We start from the raw sequence: 16,727 nt of genomic DNA on the forward strand, positions 1-16,727 counted from the left end.
GATAAATGGAGAAAAGATTGAAGTTGTCAAGAATTTCATTTCACTTGGATCCACAATCAACACCATGGAAGCAGCAGCCAAGAAATCAAACAACGTATTGCATTGGACAAATCTGTTGCAAAAGACGTCTTTAAAATGCTGAAAACAAAGATATCACCTTGAAGACTAAGGTGCACCTGACCCAAGCCATGGTATTTTCAATTACACCGTATGCACGTGAAAGCTGGACAATGAATAACCAAGACCGAAGAAAAACTGACACCTTTGAATTGTGGTGTTGGCGAAGAATATTGAATATACCATGGACTGCCAAAGGAACGAACAAATCTGTCTTGGAAGAAGTACAGCCAGAATGCTCCTGAGAAGCAAGGATGAGAAGGCTACGCCTCACATATTTTTGACATATTATCAAGAAGATTCAGTCCCTGGAGAAGGACATCATGCTTGGTAAGGTGGAGGGGTCTTGGAAAAAAGAGGAAGACCTCAATGAGATGATTGACACAGTGGTTGCAACAATGGGTTTAAGCATAACAATGATCGTAAGGATGGCACAGGGCCGAGCAGTGTTTCAGTCTGTTGTAGGTGGGGTCTCTATGGCTCCACAGCACCTAACAACAACAGCAATCCCCCCCCATCCAGGCCCGTTGTAGCCCCCCCACCAGATACAGGGCCAATTTCCCGACCCTGAGAATCTGGCCTTGTGACTTGCTTTGTCAATAGAACATGGCGGCAGCGACCTTGTGGGCTCCAGGACTCAAGAGGCTCGCATCCTCCTACTTGCTCTTGGGAACCTGCTGGCGCCACTGGCCCACATTCCTGCCCCCAGCGGCCACCAGCCAGCCACCGAGCGGGTCTCATCCTAGGCCTGCTGCCGGCGGTCGGGAGCGAGCCCAGCCCAGATAACTCAGCAAGTCTGACCCAAGTCGGCAGAGCCCCCAGCTGCAGAAGGGAGCTGGGTTACACGGGGGTAGGTGACGGATGCTGAGCTCCCGAGCGGGGTGGCGCTGCCCGTGCGCCCACCCTCCCCATCACAGCCTCAGGCCCAGGGCCTCGGTGGGTCAGGTGGTCGCGGGCTCAGGGCTCCGGCCCCAGCTCTGCGCCGCCCCAGAAAGCACCCACCCCGAGGACGGACAGCGGCTGAGAACTACGTTTCCGGCTCTGCTGGGCGGCCCGGACTACACTTCCCAGGAGCGCACCGGAGGCCGTGGGCCTCGCCTCAAGGACTCCATTTCCCGGAGTGCCGCGGGGGGGGGGGGGGCCCGTCCCAGTCCCGCCCCCCCTACCTGGCCGGGCGCGTGGCCGGAGACGTGGCCGGAGGCGCTCCCGGCGCCGGAAGTAGCTGTCGGTGCCCGGGGCAGGTGCGGCGGCGCAGGTGAAACCGCCCGGGGCGCAAGGCGACCCCCCAGGGGGCGTGGCAGGGCGGGTGTGGCTGGGCCCTGAGCGCGCGGTGAGGACCCGGGAGCCCGAGCGAGCAGGGATCTATGTGCGTAGGAGGGGGCCGGGGGAATGGCAGGGCCGGTGGGCTTGGGAGGGGGCCACAGGCCTGGCAGGGGTCCGAGCCGGCCCGCAGTGCGGCCTCTCCGCCGGCCGCTGGCTAGGCTGCTTGGAGCAGCGGGATGTCTGGGCAGATACCCCTCCCTGCGGGGCTGGGCCCCGGGGCCCGGTAGATGGGACGGGCCCGGGGTCTGGGAGGGTCCGAGCAGATACCCGCCTTCCGGCACCGGGTCCTGGAGAGCAGGCGGCCCCCGAGTCCTGCCCGGTGCTGAGCGCGACCTGGCCGGGAGGAGCAAGGCTTGCGAGGGTACTCCCGGGCCGACCGGCCGCGGGTGGGCACGGGGTTGAAACACAGACTCTACCCCTTCTCTTGTTGTGGCCCATGGGCTTTGGCCAGAAGCAGCCCTGTTGATCTGCACCAGGAACCCCCAGCCCCGAGGTTTTCTGCCACTCCTCTTGTGAGCCGGAGGGGAACAGAATGTACCCTTTCCCGGGCCCAGTGGGGGTCGTGGGTCGGGTGGGTAGGTGGAGCCTGGCAAGCCTTCCTGGGGAACAGGGCTGGGGGGGCGGTGATGGGCTTAGCTGGTTCCGCATGGACTTTCTCCCCTCCCTGAGGGCCTCACCTGTGCCAGTTGCCCTAGGGAGCTCAGGGCCAGCCCTGCCCGATTGCTGTGGGGCCCAGTGTGAAGGACAGGGACCCCAGTCTGGGTACATCAGGGAGTGGCCTCAGGCCGATGGGAGCATGATGGCTTCCTGCTCACACTGTTGGGCCCTACAGGTGCAGCAGAAATGGAAGAGCCCGGGAGGTCGGTGCGGATCCTAGTGACAGGGGGCTCTGGGCTGGTTGGCAGAGCCATCCAGAAGGTGGTGGCAGATGGGGCAGGCCTGCCCGGAGAGGACTGGGTGTTTGTCTCCTCCAAGGATGCCGATCTTACGTGAGTGAGCCCATCTCTGGGTGCCCCTGCCCCTCATCCAGGTCTTCTCCAGACCAAAGAGCCCAGCCAGCCAGGTGGTTCACATCCTCACACCAGCTAGGCACTGGACTCTGCCAACCTCCCTGTTGCCAGATCAGACCCACCACCCCCTTCAGGCCCAGCCCAGCTGCTGCCCCCCCATCCCAGGCCCCAGACTGCTAGCTCCCATCAGCCTTCAAGCAGCCCCTGACAGCCCGGCTCCCCCAGGGACGCAGCGCAGACGCGGGCCCTGTTTGAGAAGGTTCGGCCCACACATGTCATCCATCTCGCAGCAATGGTGGGGGGACTGTTCCGGAACATCAAGTACAATTTGGACTTCTGGGTGAGTGAGGAGGCACCCCAATGGGCAGCAAGGCCCAGGGGCCTGGGCTTCTGAGAGCTCCCTGGCTGGCTTCCCAGTGCACCCCAGAAGATCCTGAGGGTCAGGGCTTGGCACAGCCCTGGTGAGGCAGCCCGAGGGCCCCAGGGCTGTGGGTTGAGGGGCGGCTTATTGGCCTGAGATTTGGCCCCACCCGTCTCCGGGCATCTGGCCTTGGCTCAGCCCAGATCCTACCCAGGGGCCCCTGTCTCCCCTAGAGCCCCAAGTTTTCCTTGTCTCTACCTTCCCAGCAGGCCTCTGGCCCCCACTTTTATCCTCTTCTCTAGGCTGTCCAAATGCCCTGGTCATTAAATAACCAATAGTGGAGGTAGAGGTGGGCAGGGAGGTGTAGGCTGGCCAAGGCTGTACAGTTACTGGGCCAAAGAGCTGGAGCAGAGGCCTCAGGGGATGGGAATGGGCCCCTTCCCCCCCGCCCCCGCAGTGGGAGCCCCATCCCTACCCCAGGCCCCAATGGGCCAACTAGGCTCCTTCCCCCTCCTTCCGTTACCTGTGGGCTCTCTGCAGCACCTGCTGGTGGGCCCTGTCCTCGGCCGAGAGGGGTATGGTCCTCATTCTAGGGCCTGCTCCCCTGCAGCCTGATGGGGGGGGACAGACTATGTAAGAATGAACCCCTGGGAGGGGAGGCAGCTCTGCCTTGCCCCAGGGAGGAGTTAGGATGCATAGGTTCAGGTACTGCCCCTGTCTGCGGGCCAGGGTGTCCCCTGGAGGCGCTGGTGAGGGCTGGGGTGCTGTCTGGAGAAGCCTGAGCCCACCCCGCCCCACCACTGCAGAGGAAAAATGTGCACATCAATGACAACGTCCTGCACGCAGCCTTCGAGGTGGGTGCCCGCAAAGTGGTCTCCTGCCTGTCCACCTGCATCTTTCCTGACAAGACCACCTACCCTATTGATGAGACCATGGTGAGGGGGCAGGGTCTGGCCATATGGGTAGGACCTGGGACATTGTACCACCCTCGAGTGGGGTCTCACCATGGGGTCTCACCATGGGGTGTGGGTAGTGTTAGCTTTGCAGGGGTGGGGTCTGACCTGTATGAGGGGGTGGGGCCTGAGCTGGGGGCGGGGCTGGGAAGTAGTACAGGGCTGGGGCCTGACCTGGAGGCAGGCAGGGAAATAGATCTAGCCTTGTGGGCGGGGCCTGACCAGCGCCCCCGAAGCTGTGGCCTCAGTGCATACCTTGCTCCCCTAGATCCACAATGGCCCCCCCCACAGCAGCAATTTTGGCTACTCCTACGCCAAGAGGATGATCGACGTGCAGAACAGGTCGTCTGGTGCCCGCCCTACGGAGGCCAAAATGGGGGAGGAGGGCTCTTTGGCTTAGGATTGGATGGGATAGGCTGGGACTTCCAGGAACAAGGTGTGCCAAGGCTGCCTCTTTCCCCTCCTGGTCGGTCTGCTTTGTGTCTCTAAGAGGCCAGGGGCAGTAGGTGTTGTGGGCGGTCCCAGGACGTGGGAGGGAGCAGCCTGCCGGGTCTCCGCAGGGCCTACTTCCAGCAGTATGGCCGAACCTTCACCGCAGTCATCCCCACCAATGTCTTCGGGCCCCATGACAACTTCAACATCGAGGACGGCCATGTTCTGCCCGGCCTCATCCACAAGGTGCACCTGGCCAAGAGTAAGTGCTGGCTGACCAGTGTGCCCATGCCGATGGGGTTGACATGAGGACGGGATCCCGGGGGCCTGGGGGTGGGGGGTGGTGGCAGTGTCGGCACAGCGGACACCCACCCCTCCCACATCTGCAGGCAGTGGCTCCGCGCTGACGGTGTGGGGCACGGGGAAGCCGAGGAGGCAGTTCATCTACTCTCTGGTTCGTGTAGGAGGAGCACAGCTCTCCCCAGATGCCCCCTCTCTGTGGCCCGGTCCCCTGCCCTCGGCCAGCTAACACGCTCCTCGCCCCACGCCCATGCTGGGGCTGGAGGTGGGCGTGACACGAGCGAGCCCGGAGTGGGGTGAAGGGTGCGGGAGTAGCCATCCCTGGCCATCGCTGGGTCCCTGTAGGCCCTGGGCGTCACGGGTGCAGCCCTGAGCCCAGGCCGTGAAAAGACTTGGTCGGTGGCATCTGAGCTGGCCAAGCACCACCCAAAGGGACCAGGGGGCAGTGTGAGCTCCTGGGAAGGGCATTGGGGACGGTGGCTCCAGTGGTCCGTGAGCTGTGGCCCCTGACCTTGCCCTGTCTGGTGCCCAGGACCTGGCCCGGCTCTTCCTTTGGGTCCTCCGCGAATACAGTCAGGTGGAGCCCATCATCCTCTCAGGTGCAGCTCGGCCCATCCCACTGTGGCCCTGTCCCGCCAACCCACTGAGGGGTGGGGACAGGGAGGCTGGCCACCCACGGGCTTGGGGGGTGGCAGGCATCCCTGCCCAGGCAGGGTGGCTGAGCTGGCCTTGGGCACCTCGCTCCTGTAGTTGGCGAGGAGGAGGAGGTCTCCATCAAAGAGGCAGCTGAGGCCGTGGCGGAAGCCATGGACTTCCACGGGGAGGTCATCGTGTCCTTTGGCTTCTGTGGGGGGAGATGGGGGTATGGGGGTGGAGCCTAGGGGGTCCCAGAGGCGAGGGGCGGGGTCTGCCTGGGCGGTGAGTACCCGGTGGCTCAAGGGCGAGGCGGAGGCGGCTGGGGGGATCGCGGCTCCTTCCGCTGTGGCCTTGACCCGACGTCCAGTTTGATACAACCAAGTCGGACGGGCAGTTTAAGAAGACGGCCAGTAACAGCAAGCTGCGGGCCTACCTGCCGGACTTCCAGTTCACGCCCTTCAAGCAGGGTGAGGCTCCCCTCAGTGCTCCCTTGGTCAAGGCCCCCATGCCTCCCATCTCCCAGACCCACCCTCCCCACGCCTCGACTTCCCGACCTGTGAAGGGTAGCCATCCTCAGAGCTTAGGCCTTGGGGTACTCGGTCAGAGCCTGGGAGGTAGGCACACTGACTCTCCTGATGTCCCTGGGTCCCCCACCCTCCCACCTCCTCCAGTCGGGGTCACCCCATCGCCCTCACCTCCCACCCCTCAGCCGTGAAGGAGACCTGCACTTGGTTCACGGACAACTACGAGCAAGCCCGGAAGTGACACAGTGGGCGGAGCAGCACCGGCTCCTCCCTAGGCCCAGTGGTGACCACCCTCGGCCCCTGCCAGGAGCCGAGGGTCTGCCCAGCAACCGGAGCCCACCTTCCACTTCTGATGGCCGGCTTTTGGCAGCTGTCTAGTGGGACCACCCATTCATGTCTATCCTCAGGGAAACCAGGGCCTGGTCAGTGCCTGGGACCTCACTCTTTCACGCTGGTCCCTGCATATCTGGTCTGTCTACATGTGGCATTGCTGTCCCATTGCCTGTGAGCAATAAAGTACATTTTCGGTTTTCACAGCAGTCCTCCACACTGCAGGTGCAGCCTCCCCCAGGTCTCTGGGCCCAGCCCCCTGCTCACTGCACAGCCCCTGAGAGCTGCTGGGAGTCAACCCTGGGCCTGCCCAGGGAAAGGGGGCCGACTGGCCCTGGATGGAAAGGCAGAGGTCATGTGTGTGGTGGGCAGCAGGCAGGTGGGGGAAGTGTACAGAGGGGCTGCCGGGCAGACAGGCATGGACTGGGCAGGCAAGGGTGGAGAGTCCCCGGAGGAGAAAGCAAGGGCAGGTCACGTCTCCAGGCAGTGCCTGCTGGGCCGGGAGGGAGGGCGCATTGGAGATGCTTGTGACCATGGCCACAGCCTGTGCCTCCACACGTGGCCATGTGCAGGCCTGGGTAGTCTGAGCCCAGCTGGGCTCCCTCAGACCTCAGTCCTGAGGACTTTCGGCGAAGGGGCTTGTCTGAATTTGAGCAGGCCATCTGGGGACACACGGTTAGATCCAGGGTGCAGGTGGTGATCAAGTGGTCACCTCTCAATTAGGACCTTCCCCAGTCAGTCTCTGGATGCCCCCTAGGCCCTGCCAAGCCCCCCTGTCTCCTCCAAGACCAGCAAGGGGATTCATGGCTTATGCACAGGGGGTCCTGCCACTCTAGAGTTCACCAGCTCCTGGCCAGGCCTCCCCTAGGGCCCAGCCTCACTGTGGCCTCTGAGGCCTCCTCCCTGCAACTTCGGGGGCGCTCACAGACACCAGAGTGGGGCTGGCCTAGGAGCTTCACTACAGAAAAACGGCCCCAGGCGAGGGAACCCCATTCCATCACTCAGGCCCCAAACAGAACGCATTCAGAAACGGCTGCTCCCACCCGGAGGAATCCGCCTAGTCCGGACCGGCATTCACCAGGGTGGCCGCTTCTCGGCGAAAGAGCTCCTTGCCGAAGGCCCAAATGCTGGGCGGCCGTCGGTGGCCTTAGGGCTCTGCAGCAGCACCCTCCCGAGGGACACCGCCAGGCGCGCCCTCGGGAGACGCCTCTGGGGGCTAGGACTGGCCCCCCGCCGTGGCCGCCGACCCCCGCGCACGCGCACGCCGGGGCCTGCCGCCGCTCCCTCTGCGGCCCGCGAGGCCCGCCCTTCCCTGCCCCTCCGCCACGCCCCGCCCCGGAGCCGGGGGCAGCCAGGCAGTGATCTCTCGCAGCCGAGGGGCGGGGCTAGGCCGATCCTGCGCTTTTTCGGACTAATGAGCAGTGAGGGGGCGGGGCCCGCTGCCTTGGGAGCCGGTAGAGGGCGCACGGGGAGTCGGGACGGAAGGGGCGGGGCGTGGGGTGCCAGCAGCCAATCAATGAGGGAGTGGGCGGGGCTGCGCAGCCCACTGCTGGGACCGAGGCGTGGGGGCGGGCTCGACCCGGGCGGCAAGATGGCGGCGGCGGAGGGCGCGGTGCCGCTGCAGGTTGGCTTCGTGGGCGCGGGCCGCATGGCGGAGGCCATCGCGCGGGGCCTCATCCGAGCAGGTGGGCGCCGGCCGCGTCGCGCGGGGCCTTCGGCCCACGTCCCAGGGGGCCGGAGAGCCGCCGGCGGGGTGGCCTTCCACTGGGCTGGGACAGGTGCCGAGCTCCAGGTGGGACGCTCGTCGGCCACTGAGAGCACGGCAGGCGGGTGCGTGGAAGGGCACAGGTAGTCGCGAGCCACGTGCGGCTGCTGAGCGCGTGCCATGACGCGGGTCCGAACTGAGACGGGCGCTGCGCGTAAAAAAGTCCGGATTGGAAAATGGGGTAAGGTCTCGAACGAAGGCCGAAGTCGGCAGTGTCCCTTGCCTCCCACGCTGGCCGTACAGAGGTTTCACCCGGTCTCCCAGCCCCGTGCCCCACAGAAGCAGGGGATTTCTACCAAGTGGGCGTCCTGTTCCTGTCCAGAGGAAGCATGGCCCCACTGGGCCTTCCTTGGGTGGTCATCTGCCTCCGCACCCACCTCGCCGCGCCCTCAGCCCTGGGGCTTCTCCTTGGGCGGTTCCTGGGGCGACGTGGCCAAGGAGCTTAAGCGTTCCGGACAGCCTTCTTTCCCCGGAAGTAAGAGTCCTGGGGATCTCTTGGATCCTCACGGGAGGAGGCCAGCCCTGGGCCTGGTTCATCTTTTCATTCTCCCAGCAGTGTCCAGCGGCAGCAGGCAGGTAGCCGAGCCTGTCCAGTAGAAATGGGTTGGATTGCCCCACCCCAGGTGGACGGAGCATGCCCACTGGGCGCTTTGAGTCCTGTGCCGCCAGGCCAGCTGAGGACCAGGCAGGGACCCTCCAATAAGAGATAGTCCAGGTCGCCGCCTCCTCTTCTTCCTCCCGCTCCTCCCTCCTCACTGCTCCTCTGTTTTTGCTGCTCTTTCCAGGAAAGGTGGAAGCCCGTAATGTAGTGGCCAGCGCACCAACCAACAGGAATCTCTGCCACTTCCAGGTGAGCTGTGGGGCACCCCTCATGAGGCCCGGGCGGGCTCTTCTTGGTTCCTGTTTCTCAGTGCTTCCCAGAGCCAGGGAAGTGTTGCTGGTTTAGCAGCACTGGGCTGAAAAAGTGGGGGTTAGAGACCAGGGCAGAGTAAAGGTGTGTATGTGCTGGGCGGGCCAGGCCAGTCACCCACTGAGGGAGGGAAGGCTCATGGAAGGTGCTAACCTCAGGGGTCTCTGAGGAGCAGGGCTGGGGGCTGAACAAGGATGGGTGGTGGGTGAGACCTGGGTACCGGGAGTGGGGCGGTGCTGGCACTTACAGCAAGAGGGGCCTGAGGGGGCCATGGGATGCAAGGTGGCCTCCAGCAGGCAGGTGGTGTTCAGGGTCCACCCCAGCTCACAGCCGCCTGCTGGCCATGGTGCCACAGGCTCTGGGCTGCCGGACCACCCATGCCAACCAGGAGGTGCTGCAGAGCTGTTTCCTCGTCTTCCTTGCCACCAAGCCCCACGTGCTGCCGGCTGTCCTTGTGGAGGTGGCCCCTGTGGTCACTGCTGAGCACATTTTGGTGTCCGTGGCTGGGGGGGTCCCTCTGAGTACTCTGGAAGAGGTGAGTGGCTGCTGTGAAGTGTCGGGGGGTGGGGGCCTTCCCTTCAGCCACTAGAGAGCTCTGACCCAAGTGGGTACTGCTGGCTTGATTCCCTCCCTCTCTTGCCCCAGGCTGCACCCACCCTTCAGGGGCCAGTGGGATGGGTGCCCAAGAGCCTGCCTGTAGCCCTTGGGCTGCTGCACAGGGCTGGGGGCCGGAGGCTGGGTGAGGGTCATCCTTGGAGCCAAACTGGGAGCAGGAAGGGGGCCTGCAGCCTCCTGGCTGCTGACTCCAGTCCCACTCCGGCAGCTGCTGCCCCCGAGCACACGGGTGCTTCGCATCTCGCCCAACCTGCCCTGCGTTGTCCAGGAGGGGGCTGTGGTGATGGCGCGGGGCCGCTGGGCCAGCAACAGCGAAGCCAAGCTCCTGCAGACCCTGCTGGCAGCCTGTGGGTGGTGTGAGGAGGTGCCCGAGGCCTACGTGGACATTCACACTGGCCTTGGTGGCAGTGGTGTGGCCTTTGTGAGTGCTGTCTCCCCACCCCCACCCTTCACCTTCCAGGTTCACTCACAGGCTTGAGTTCCGTGTCACAGGGCAGTGGTGGCCTTGTCTCTTTACCTCTCGTTGCCTTGGGACACCCATTACGTTCCCACTCTGTCAGACTGGGTCTCTGCTGATCTCCTTTGCAACTCCTGGGTCACCTCTGAAGGTGGTTGCCAGGCCTTGGCCCTGCACCTTGGGCCTTGGGCCTGCAGGGTTCTGAGCTCTCACAGGGCTGCGTGCCGTGTCCAGGGCAGAGCGGGTCTGAGCCGCCTCCACCGTGTCTGTCTACAGGTGTGCGCCTTCTCTGAGGCCCTGGCTGAAGGTGCCATCAAGATGGGCATGCCCAGTGACCTGGCCTACCGCATCGCCATCCAGACACTGCTGGTGAGCAGCTGCAGGGCCTCCTGGAGCAGTGAGGAGGGAGCTGGGCAGGCCAGACAGGGCAGAGTCCCCGGTGGGGAGTGAGCAGGAGGAGGGCCGTCCTGACTCCGTCACAGCCCCAAGTGCCCCTCTCCCCAGGGCACAGCCAAACTGCTGCTGCAGGACGGCCGGCACCCCGCCCAGCTGCGGATGGATGTGTGCACACCAGGTGGCACCACCATCCATGGGCTCCATGCTCTGGAGCAGGGTGGACTGCGGGCAGCTGCCATGAGTGCCGTGGAGGCTGCCACCAGCCGGGCCAAGGAGCTTACCAGGAAGTAAGGCTCAGGATGGGGCACAGGCCCCACAAGCCCTGAGTGCTGGGAACCGCCCAGCCTGGGGCACCAGAGAGTACACCAGTCTGCCACCCTATCCCTCCATGGCCCCTACCCCCAAGACAGCATGGCTGTTCCCTCCCCCCTGTGAAGGGACAGGACTCAAGGGATGGCAGGGCTCACTGATGGGGATACCATGGTGACAGCCCTTTTAAGGGGAAGATCTCTGTGGTGGGGTGCCCCGCAGGATTGGGTGGTTGGCTACAGACATGCATAGCAGCCCCAGCCTGGTGCCCTGGTGCCCAGTGCCTCCCTCCGGTGCACCACAGGTCCATTACATGTGGCAGGTGCCCCTTTCTCCTCTTAGCTGTGGGTGTGTTGGAGGCAGCAAGCCTGCCTGAGACCACCTCCCGCAGTAAAGCCAGGGGCGTGAGGCTGCATACCTGTCCTGTGCCTCGGTTGGCCTGCTGTGGGCTGTATCCTTTGCTGCCAGCTACAGAGAGAACTGCACCAAGTCCCTTCCCCTGGGAGCCCACCTAGGGCAGAGCCTCCACTCAAGGGGCCAGCACGGTGCTCACACCAGCACTGCTCCTTGTGGTAGACTGTGGGTGGGGTAGGGGCCCCATTGACCCCCCCCCGAGTGGGGAGTCTGCAGAGTCTGTTGCACACCACTGGCCTCTGCCTGCCTGGCTCTTCAGCATGTCCCCAGTGGAGAGAGGTCAGGAAACCAGGGATGCGGGTGAGAAAGCAGACATGGTATTAAAAGCTGGGGTGCTGGGGCCTTTGTGGGGGCTGGGTGGCCTGCTGTCTCCAAGGCTTACCTGAGTCTCTCCACTCAACCTGCTGCCCCCCCCCCCCGCTTCCTTTCCACGGCGTTGGCAGCTTGGCTCCAGTCCCCAACATGCTGCTAGTCGGCTGTGCCACCCAGAGCAGATTGACCTCTTTGCTGACAGGGCTCAGGGAGGTGCCAGTCCACCAAGAGAGCCCTGTCCCTGCCTCCCCCCACCAGCAGGAGAGCAGTGCTCTCCCAGCGCCAGCCCCAGCCCATCCCCAGTCCTCGGCAAACTGTCCTTGGGCCGATGGGGGTCTGCCACATGTCAGGCGGGTAACCTTGTGACTGCTTCCATGCTCTGATTTCTCTGTAAGGTGGGCACGAAGACTCAACATTATAGGACTAAATAAGATGTCATTTAACTGGAGCTAATAAAGCCAAATTTCAACTGCTTATTTTCATTTTGAAAGTACAGTAGGTCTCAATCGAGGCCTTGGGCATTGGGCTATGAGCAGACCTCTGTGCTGGCAGGAGCAGGTGGCTCGGGAGGGCAGCATTCCACCCAGCCGCGAATCCTATCACTGAGCCCTGCCTGGTGTAGTCCTCGGCTCCACCACAGCCCGACTGCACCCCGGGGGAGCTGGCATCCACTGAGCCCAGGCAGGCTTGGAGGCCAGGCTCTGGGTGCCCCTTTCCAGTACCCCCCCCCCGAGAATTCCCAGGCAGCCCTCCCCAGCAGGTCACAGTGATGCATCTTCTGACGGGTCCCTAGGCACCAGGATGGGCTTAGTCCCCAGTTCCCCCAAGAGACTCCCGAGGGAGGGGATCCAACGCAGACCTTTTCCCCTTTAAGTCTAAAATGACTGCTTTTTAGGGTAGAAATTGACACCGATTTTTCCTTTAATTTTTTTTTTTTTTTTGCATTTCTATGCCCTCCCCCCACTTTCTCAAACAATGGGATGTTCTAGATCCAAGCACTGGATCTAAAATTATAAAAATAAAACTTTAGATTGGGGATGGTACAATGACAAAATGATAATTAAAAAGTTTTGATCTTATGAAGTTGACATGTTCAACCTTTATTATAAAGCACCATTGAGGGGCGGCAGCTAACCAGGTGAACTCAGTTTCAGGGAGGTTGGGTGGTTAAAGGGATGAGCCCTCAACCAAGCATGCCGCTCCCAAGTGGACATGTGCCAGCAGCCCCTTCAAGGAGACTTGCCTTTCAGTTCAAGCCTTGGCCTCAGACACAACCCCAACTATGTAGAGCTGCTTTCATGCCAAGAGGCCAGGCCCCAAGTTTGAGAGTACTGGGGGGCACTCATGCACCCTTGCAAGGATGGCAGGTAATAAGTAGCAAGAAACCCAGTTTGCAATACAAGGCCTGATCAGCAGGCGGCCAATGACTGTTGAGGGAGATTCTAGCAGCTTCTACCCCAAGGCATCAACTCCCTCACCCTCATTATTACGGACCTGGCTTGCAAACTTAAATGCCCACAGGGCCCAGCAGGATAGTAGGCTGGGTGGGGATGGTGCCTTTTGCAGACTCTGGACTGAAACCAGGAGGTTGGGGTATGAGCGCAGGTTACAGCCTCTGGCTCCTGTTTGGGCTCTCTGAAGGCTGGGGACACACCTCGGTGTGGAGGACGGTGAGGGCTGGAGCAGCCTTCTTTATGCGCGGGGCTTGGAGCCTGCAGCCTGTCCCGCAGCAGCACCCAGGACACAGGGTGCAGCCGTGCGAGAAGGAAGACACTTATGGGCCCTCTCATGGGGGAATTCTAGGTTACCACCTGTACCTGGCAGCAGTCTAGGGAGCGGTCCACACACCATCTACCAGACACACCTGTCCAGGGCACAGGGACAGTGCAGTGTGGTTCCCAGAGCTAGAGGGGACAGCTGGGAGGAGGCTGGGCCACAGGAGGTAACAAGAGGGCTCCTCAGCACCCCCACAGCTGCCCCCTCCTCAGGCCAACAGGAAGGTCTCAACAGAACATTCAATTTGAGACTGAAACCTCACAGAGAGCTCCTGAGCTGCCTGTCAGGGCTCAGCTGAGTGGCCCTCACCTGGCACCACCCTCAGCCAGCTCCCTGCCCTGGATAATGAGTGGCTGTCAGCTGGAGACCCAAGAGCCACTGTAAACATACTGAGCTTCATGAAACCAGCCAGGCTGCCAAGGGAGAGAGCCTCAGATGGCCAGATAGCCCTGAGGCTGCTACAGGGCTCACCATGCCCACACCATCCTTCTCTTGCTCCCAAATTCCCCACTTTCCCACAGCTCTGACTAGACGTTTTGGTTCTGGATGGTGGCAGCTCAAGAGGACCGTTAACGTTCCTGGATTTGTGTGGAAATTCCTTTTCGGGGTGCTCACCCCAGCTGCCGCCCTGCCTGCCAAAGCCCAGGCTCTACCAGGAAGACAAGTGTTTGTACCCTCAACTGCTTGACTTGCACCCCTAGGGGGCACATTGGGGCAGGGGAGGCCTGGGGGAGCTGCACCCTCTGCGGGACCCTGGTGGCACCCCTCAGAGACACTGGCCAACCCCTGGGAATAGGTGACCTGCTTGGAATGAAGCAGTCCCACGTCCAGCGGGACAGAGACACGCAGCCTTGCTGCACACAGGCCCTGATCACTAAGGGGGCCTACCCCGCCCACCCTGGCACTCGACTAGCACCACTGGTGGTGCAGCCCAGAGACCACCACCCTGCTCCTGTTCTCATGGCCCCTCTAAGGATTATTTTTAAAAAGTGTACTGCTGTGTTTAAAAAAAAAGTGGTGTGCTTCTCCACTGAGCTTCTGACAGCCCTGAGGAAAGATCATGGCAACCACAGCAGACCACGCGGCACCAGGGCTTTGCTTCTGGGGTGCTGGCCTTTGTCCAGTGCACATGATGGGCGATTTGGGGTGGGGGGGGTGCTGACAGGCACAGCCTGGAGTCCCGCCAACCTCAGGAGCCAGTCCCACGGGGGCCTGGCTGGGCACGGGAAAGTGCTGCCGCTAAGCTTACGCTTGCCGGGATCCTGTTGCAGGTACCCTGGCTGAGACTGTGACCCGGCCCTTCGTGTGCTCCCCCAGGGAGCTGCCTGGGCGACTCTTCTAGCCCCCTGAGACTGAGAGCAGTGAGATGGACTGCATATTCCGTCCGGCAACTGGAAAAGGAGAAAAAAAGGCGCTGGGGGCCGCTCAGGCCGATAGTCACACCCCGTCCTCCGGCACTGCCCCGCCGACGCCCCCCAATCGCCGGGCCATGCTGATGAGCGAGCGCAGCTGCACCAGCTTCACCGGCCCCACCTCCCCGGGGTCCCGGCTTTCCAGCCACCGAAGAGCCGTCTCTAGACCCCGAATAGCCTCGCCAGCGGTGGGCACTGGGGCCCCTTCCTGCTCGGCCGCTGCAGGCCCCAACCCCGCCTCCTCTCCGCCTCCCATGCCCGGGGGTAGGCTGGCCTGGGGTGCAGGGTCTTCCCGGGCTGGCCAGGGCGGCGGGCGTGCGCCTGACTCCTCTCGGGAGCTGTCGGGCAGCCCCCCGTCGTCATCTAGGTGCAGCCACTCGGCCACCTCCTCGGGCGCCAGGCGCTTGTAGGCCAGTGCAGCCAGATGGTTGAGGTCGCTGACCACCGTGCTGTGCTCGGTTGCTTCCTCTGCCTGGCCGGCTGGTGGCGCCCCATGCGCCTCCTCGGCACGGGGCTCGAAGGCGGCCCGAAGGCCCAGCAGCCAACAGCGTTCGATGCTGCCGGCCTGCACCAGGTCCCAGGAGAGGCCGGCCAGGTAGAGCATGTCCTTGAGCATAAAGCTGCGCATGAAGTCCAGTGGGGAGCCGCCCGCGCAGGACACGGCCAGGCGCAGCAGCTCGCGCTTGTACAGCTGCTTGAAGGCAGCCACCACGCCCTGCTCCAGCGGCGCGGGGATCTGCGCCCGGCCGCTGCCTCTGGGGAGGAATAGCACTCGCACAGCGCCATCGGGTGTCTGTAGCTCCTCCGGGGACCCAGGGGGCTCGGGTCGGGCCCGCCTGGGCGTCTCCTCGCTCTCGCCCAGAGCCGGCGTCCTGGCGACCGGGCTCGGGCTGGGCGGGTGGGCGACCAGCAGTACGGCCTTCTGCTGCAAACAGCTGCGGCGCAGGTAGCGCTTGACGCCGGGGACGAACTCCTCAAAGAACCAGCCCCGCAGTAGCGGTCGGCTGAGCCAGGCGTCCGGGCTGTAACGGTAAGAGGCGGGAAACTTGTCCTGATTGTGATGGCGCAGGCTGGGCGGGTCAGGCAGCTGCCCGATGATCAGCGGCTTCAGCTTGTGGCTGCCGGTCAGATTGGCGGCGAGCAGCACGGTCACCCTGTCGCCCCGCCAGCGCCGCCCGCAGCCCCCTCCCCCGAGGTCCCCTGCGCCCCGGGGCGCCGCCTGCTCGGGGAGGAGCTTCCAATAGAGGCCGGTGACGTTGGCGTTGTAGATCTGCTCGTCGCCGTAGCCGCCGTTGGCGGGGGGCAGCGGGGCGGGCGGTCGGGCCGAGAAAGGCCCCGCGCCCCCAGGCAGCCGTAGGGTGGGCTCCTCCTTGACCGGCGGGTCGGGAGCCGGCGGCGGGCCGGGCGCGGGAGGCGGGGGCTCGGCCTCGCCGTAGATGCGCTGGCTGGAGATCCCGTGGCGCTTCTGCCAGCGCCAGAACCAGCCGTGGCTGGCCTTGAAGGTGCACTCGGGGCCGTAGATCTGGCGCGCAAAGGCCTCGGCCTGCGCCTGGATGAGCGGCCCGGACAGCGGCACGCCGTGCTGGCGCAGCGCCAGGAACCAGGCGTACACGGCGCGGTCGATCTCCTCCTCGTTGGCCAGCCGCATCTTCTTGCGCTGCGTGCCCACCTCGCCGCCCAGCTGCTCCAGGAACCAGCGCAGCTTGGGCTCGTCCTTGAGCCAGCCGCGCAGCGTGCCACCGGGCACGCCGAAGTCGCGGCACACGCTGGCCTGCCGCTCGCCGCCCTTGACGCGCTCTATGGCCTGCAGCTTGTCCTTGATGGAGTAGGCCTTGCGGAAGGCCATCTTCACGGCCACGCGCGGCCGCGACCCGGGCGCGGGGGGCAGCGGGCGCGCGACGGGGGCACCGGGTGCGGGCGCCCGCGGCGGCTCGGTGGGGCGCGCGAGCGGGGGCCGGCGGGCACGGCGCGGCGCGGGGCGCGGGCCCGGGCCGGCCGGGGGGCCCGCGAGGTGCATGGCGGCGGCCGGGACGCGGGAGCCATACGCCCGAGCCCGCCGGCCGCTGGGGCGGAGCGGGGCGCGGCCCCCGGCCCTCCCCTTTGTCTGGCGGGCTCGCTGCCGCCGCGGGGAAGGGCGGCCGGGGCGCATGCGCTCGGGGCCAGCCCCGCCCACGCGGCAGCGGCGCCTGCGCACTGGCCGCCCGGCGCGCGTCAGCGGACTCGCGCCGCTCTGTCGGCCCCGCCCCGGCCCGGCCCGGAGAGTCCACTGGGTGCGCGGCGCAGGGGGGTCGGGCAGGCTGCAGCACGGTCGCTGGCGGATCTCTCCGATCCTTCCCGAGCGCCTGGCCTTCTGAGGCTGCAGTCTGCCTGTGCCG

General features: G+C 64.2%; 3 protein-coding genes across 9 annotated transcripts; 2 read left to right on the forward strand and 1 right to left on the reverse strand.

Annotated features, from left to right (window-relative positions):
• The first annotated feature begins 1,267 nt into the window (after positions 1-1,267).
• GFUS (GDP-L-fucose synthase) lies at positions 1,268-6,190 on the forward strand. 7 transcript variants are annotated; one of them, XM_049854185.1, is made up of 11 exons: positions 1,268-1,372; positions 2,273-2,429; positions 2,676-2,790; positions 3,618-3,746; positions 4,033-4,106; positions 4,325-4,458; positions 4,586-4,650; positions 5,029-5,095; positions 5,247-5,326; positions 5,500-5,599; positions 5,842-6,190. In XM_049854185.1, the coding sequence occupies exons 2-11, from the start codon at positions 2,284-2,286 to the stop codon at positions 5,895-5,897; spliced, it is 966 nt and encodes a 321-aa protein (XP_049710142.1). In that variant the 5' UTR covers positions 1,268-1,372; positions 2,273-2,283; the 3' UTR covers positions 5,898-6,190. The 7 variants fall into 7 exon arrangements, with proteins under 7 accessions (XP_049710142.1, XP_049710147.1, XP_049710148.1 ...); XM_049854190.1 differs by having other exon boundaries at positions 3,618-3,665; XM_049854188.1 differs by having other exon boundaries at positions 1,272-1,358.
• Positions 6,191-7,562: 1,372 nt separating this feature from the next.
• PYCR3 (pyrroline-5-carboxylate reductase 3) lies at positions 7,563-10,433 on the forward strand. The gene is made up of 6 exons (XM_049853738.1): positions 7,563-7,671; positions 8,537-8,601; positions 9,017-9,196; positions 9,485-9,697; positions 10,010-10,102; positions 10,238-10,433. Exons 1-6 carry the CDS (start codon positions 7,578-7,580, stop codon positions 10,418-10,420), a joined length of 828 nt encoding a protein of 275 aa, XP_049709695.1. The 5' UTR covers positions 7,563-7,577; the 3' UTR covers positions 10,421-10,433.
• Positions 10,434-13,715: 3,282 nt separating this feature from the next.
• Positions 13,716-16,509, reverse strand: TIGD5 (tigger transposable element derived 5). The gene has a single exon (XM_049853729.1). It carries the CDS (start codon positions 16,499-16,501, stop codon positions 14,378-14,380), a length of 2,124 nt encoding a protein of 707 aa, XP_049709686.1. The 5' UTR covers positions 16,502-16,509; the 3' UTR covers positions 13,716-14,377.
• Positions 16,510-16,727: the final 218 nt, after the last annotated feature.

Source organism: Elephas maximus, chromosome 15 (assembly GCF_024166365.1).
Source record: "Elephas maximus indicus isolate mEleMax1 chromosome 15, mEleMax1 primary haplotype, whole genome shotgun sequence".
Lineage (NCBI taxonomy): Eukaryota > Metazoa > Chordata > Mammalia > Proboscidea > Elephantidae > Elephas > Elephas maximus.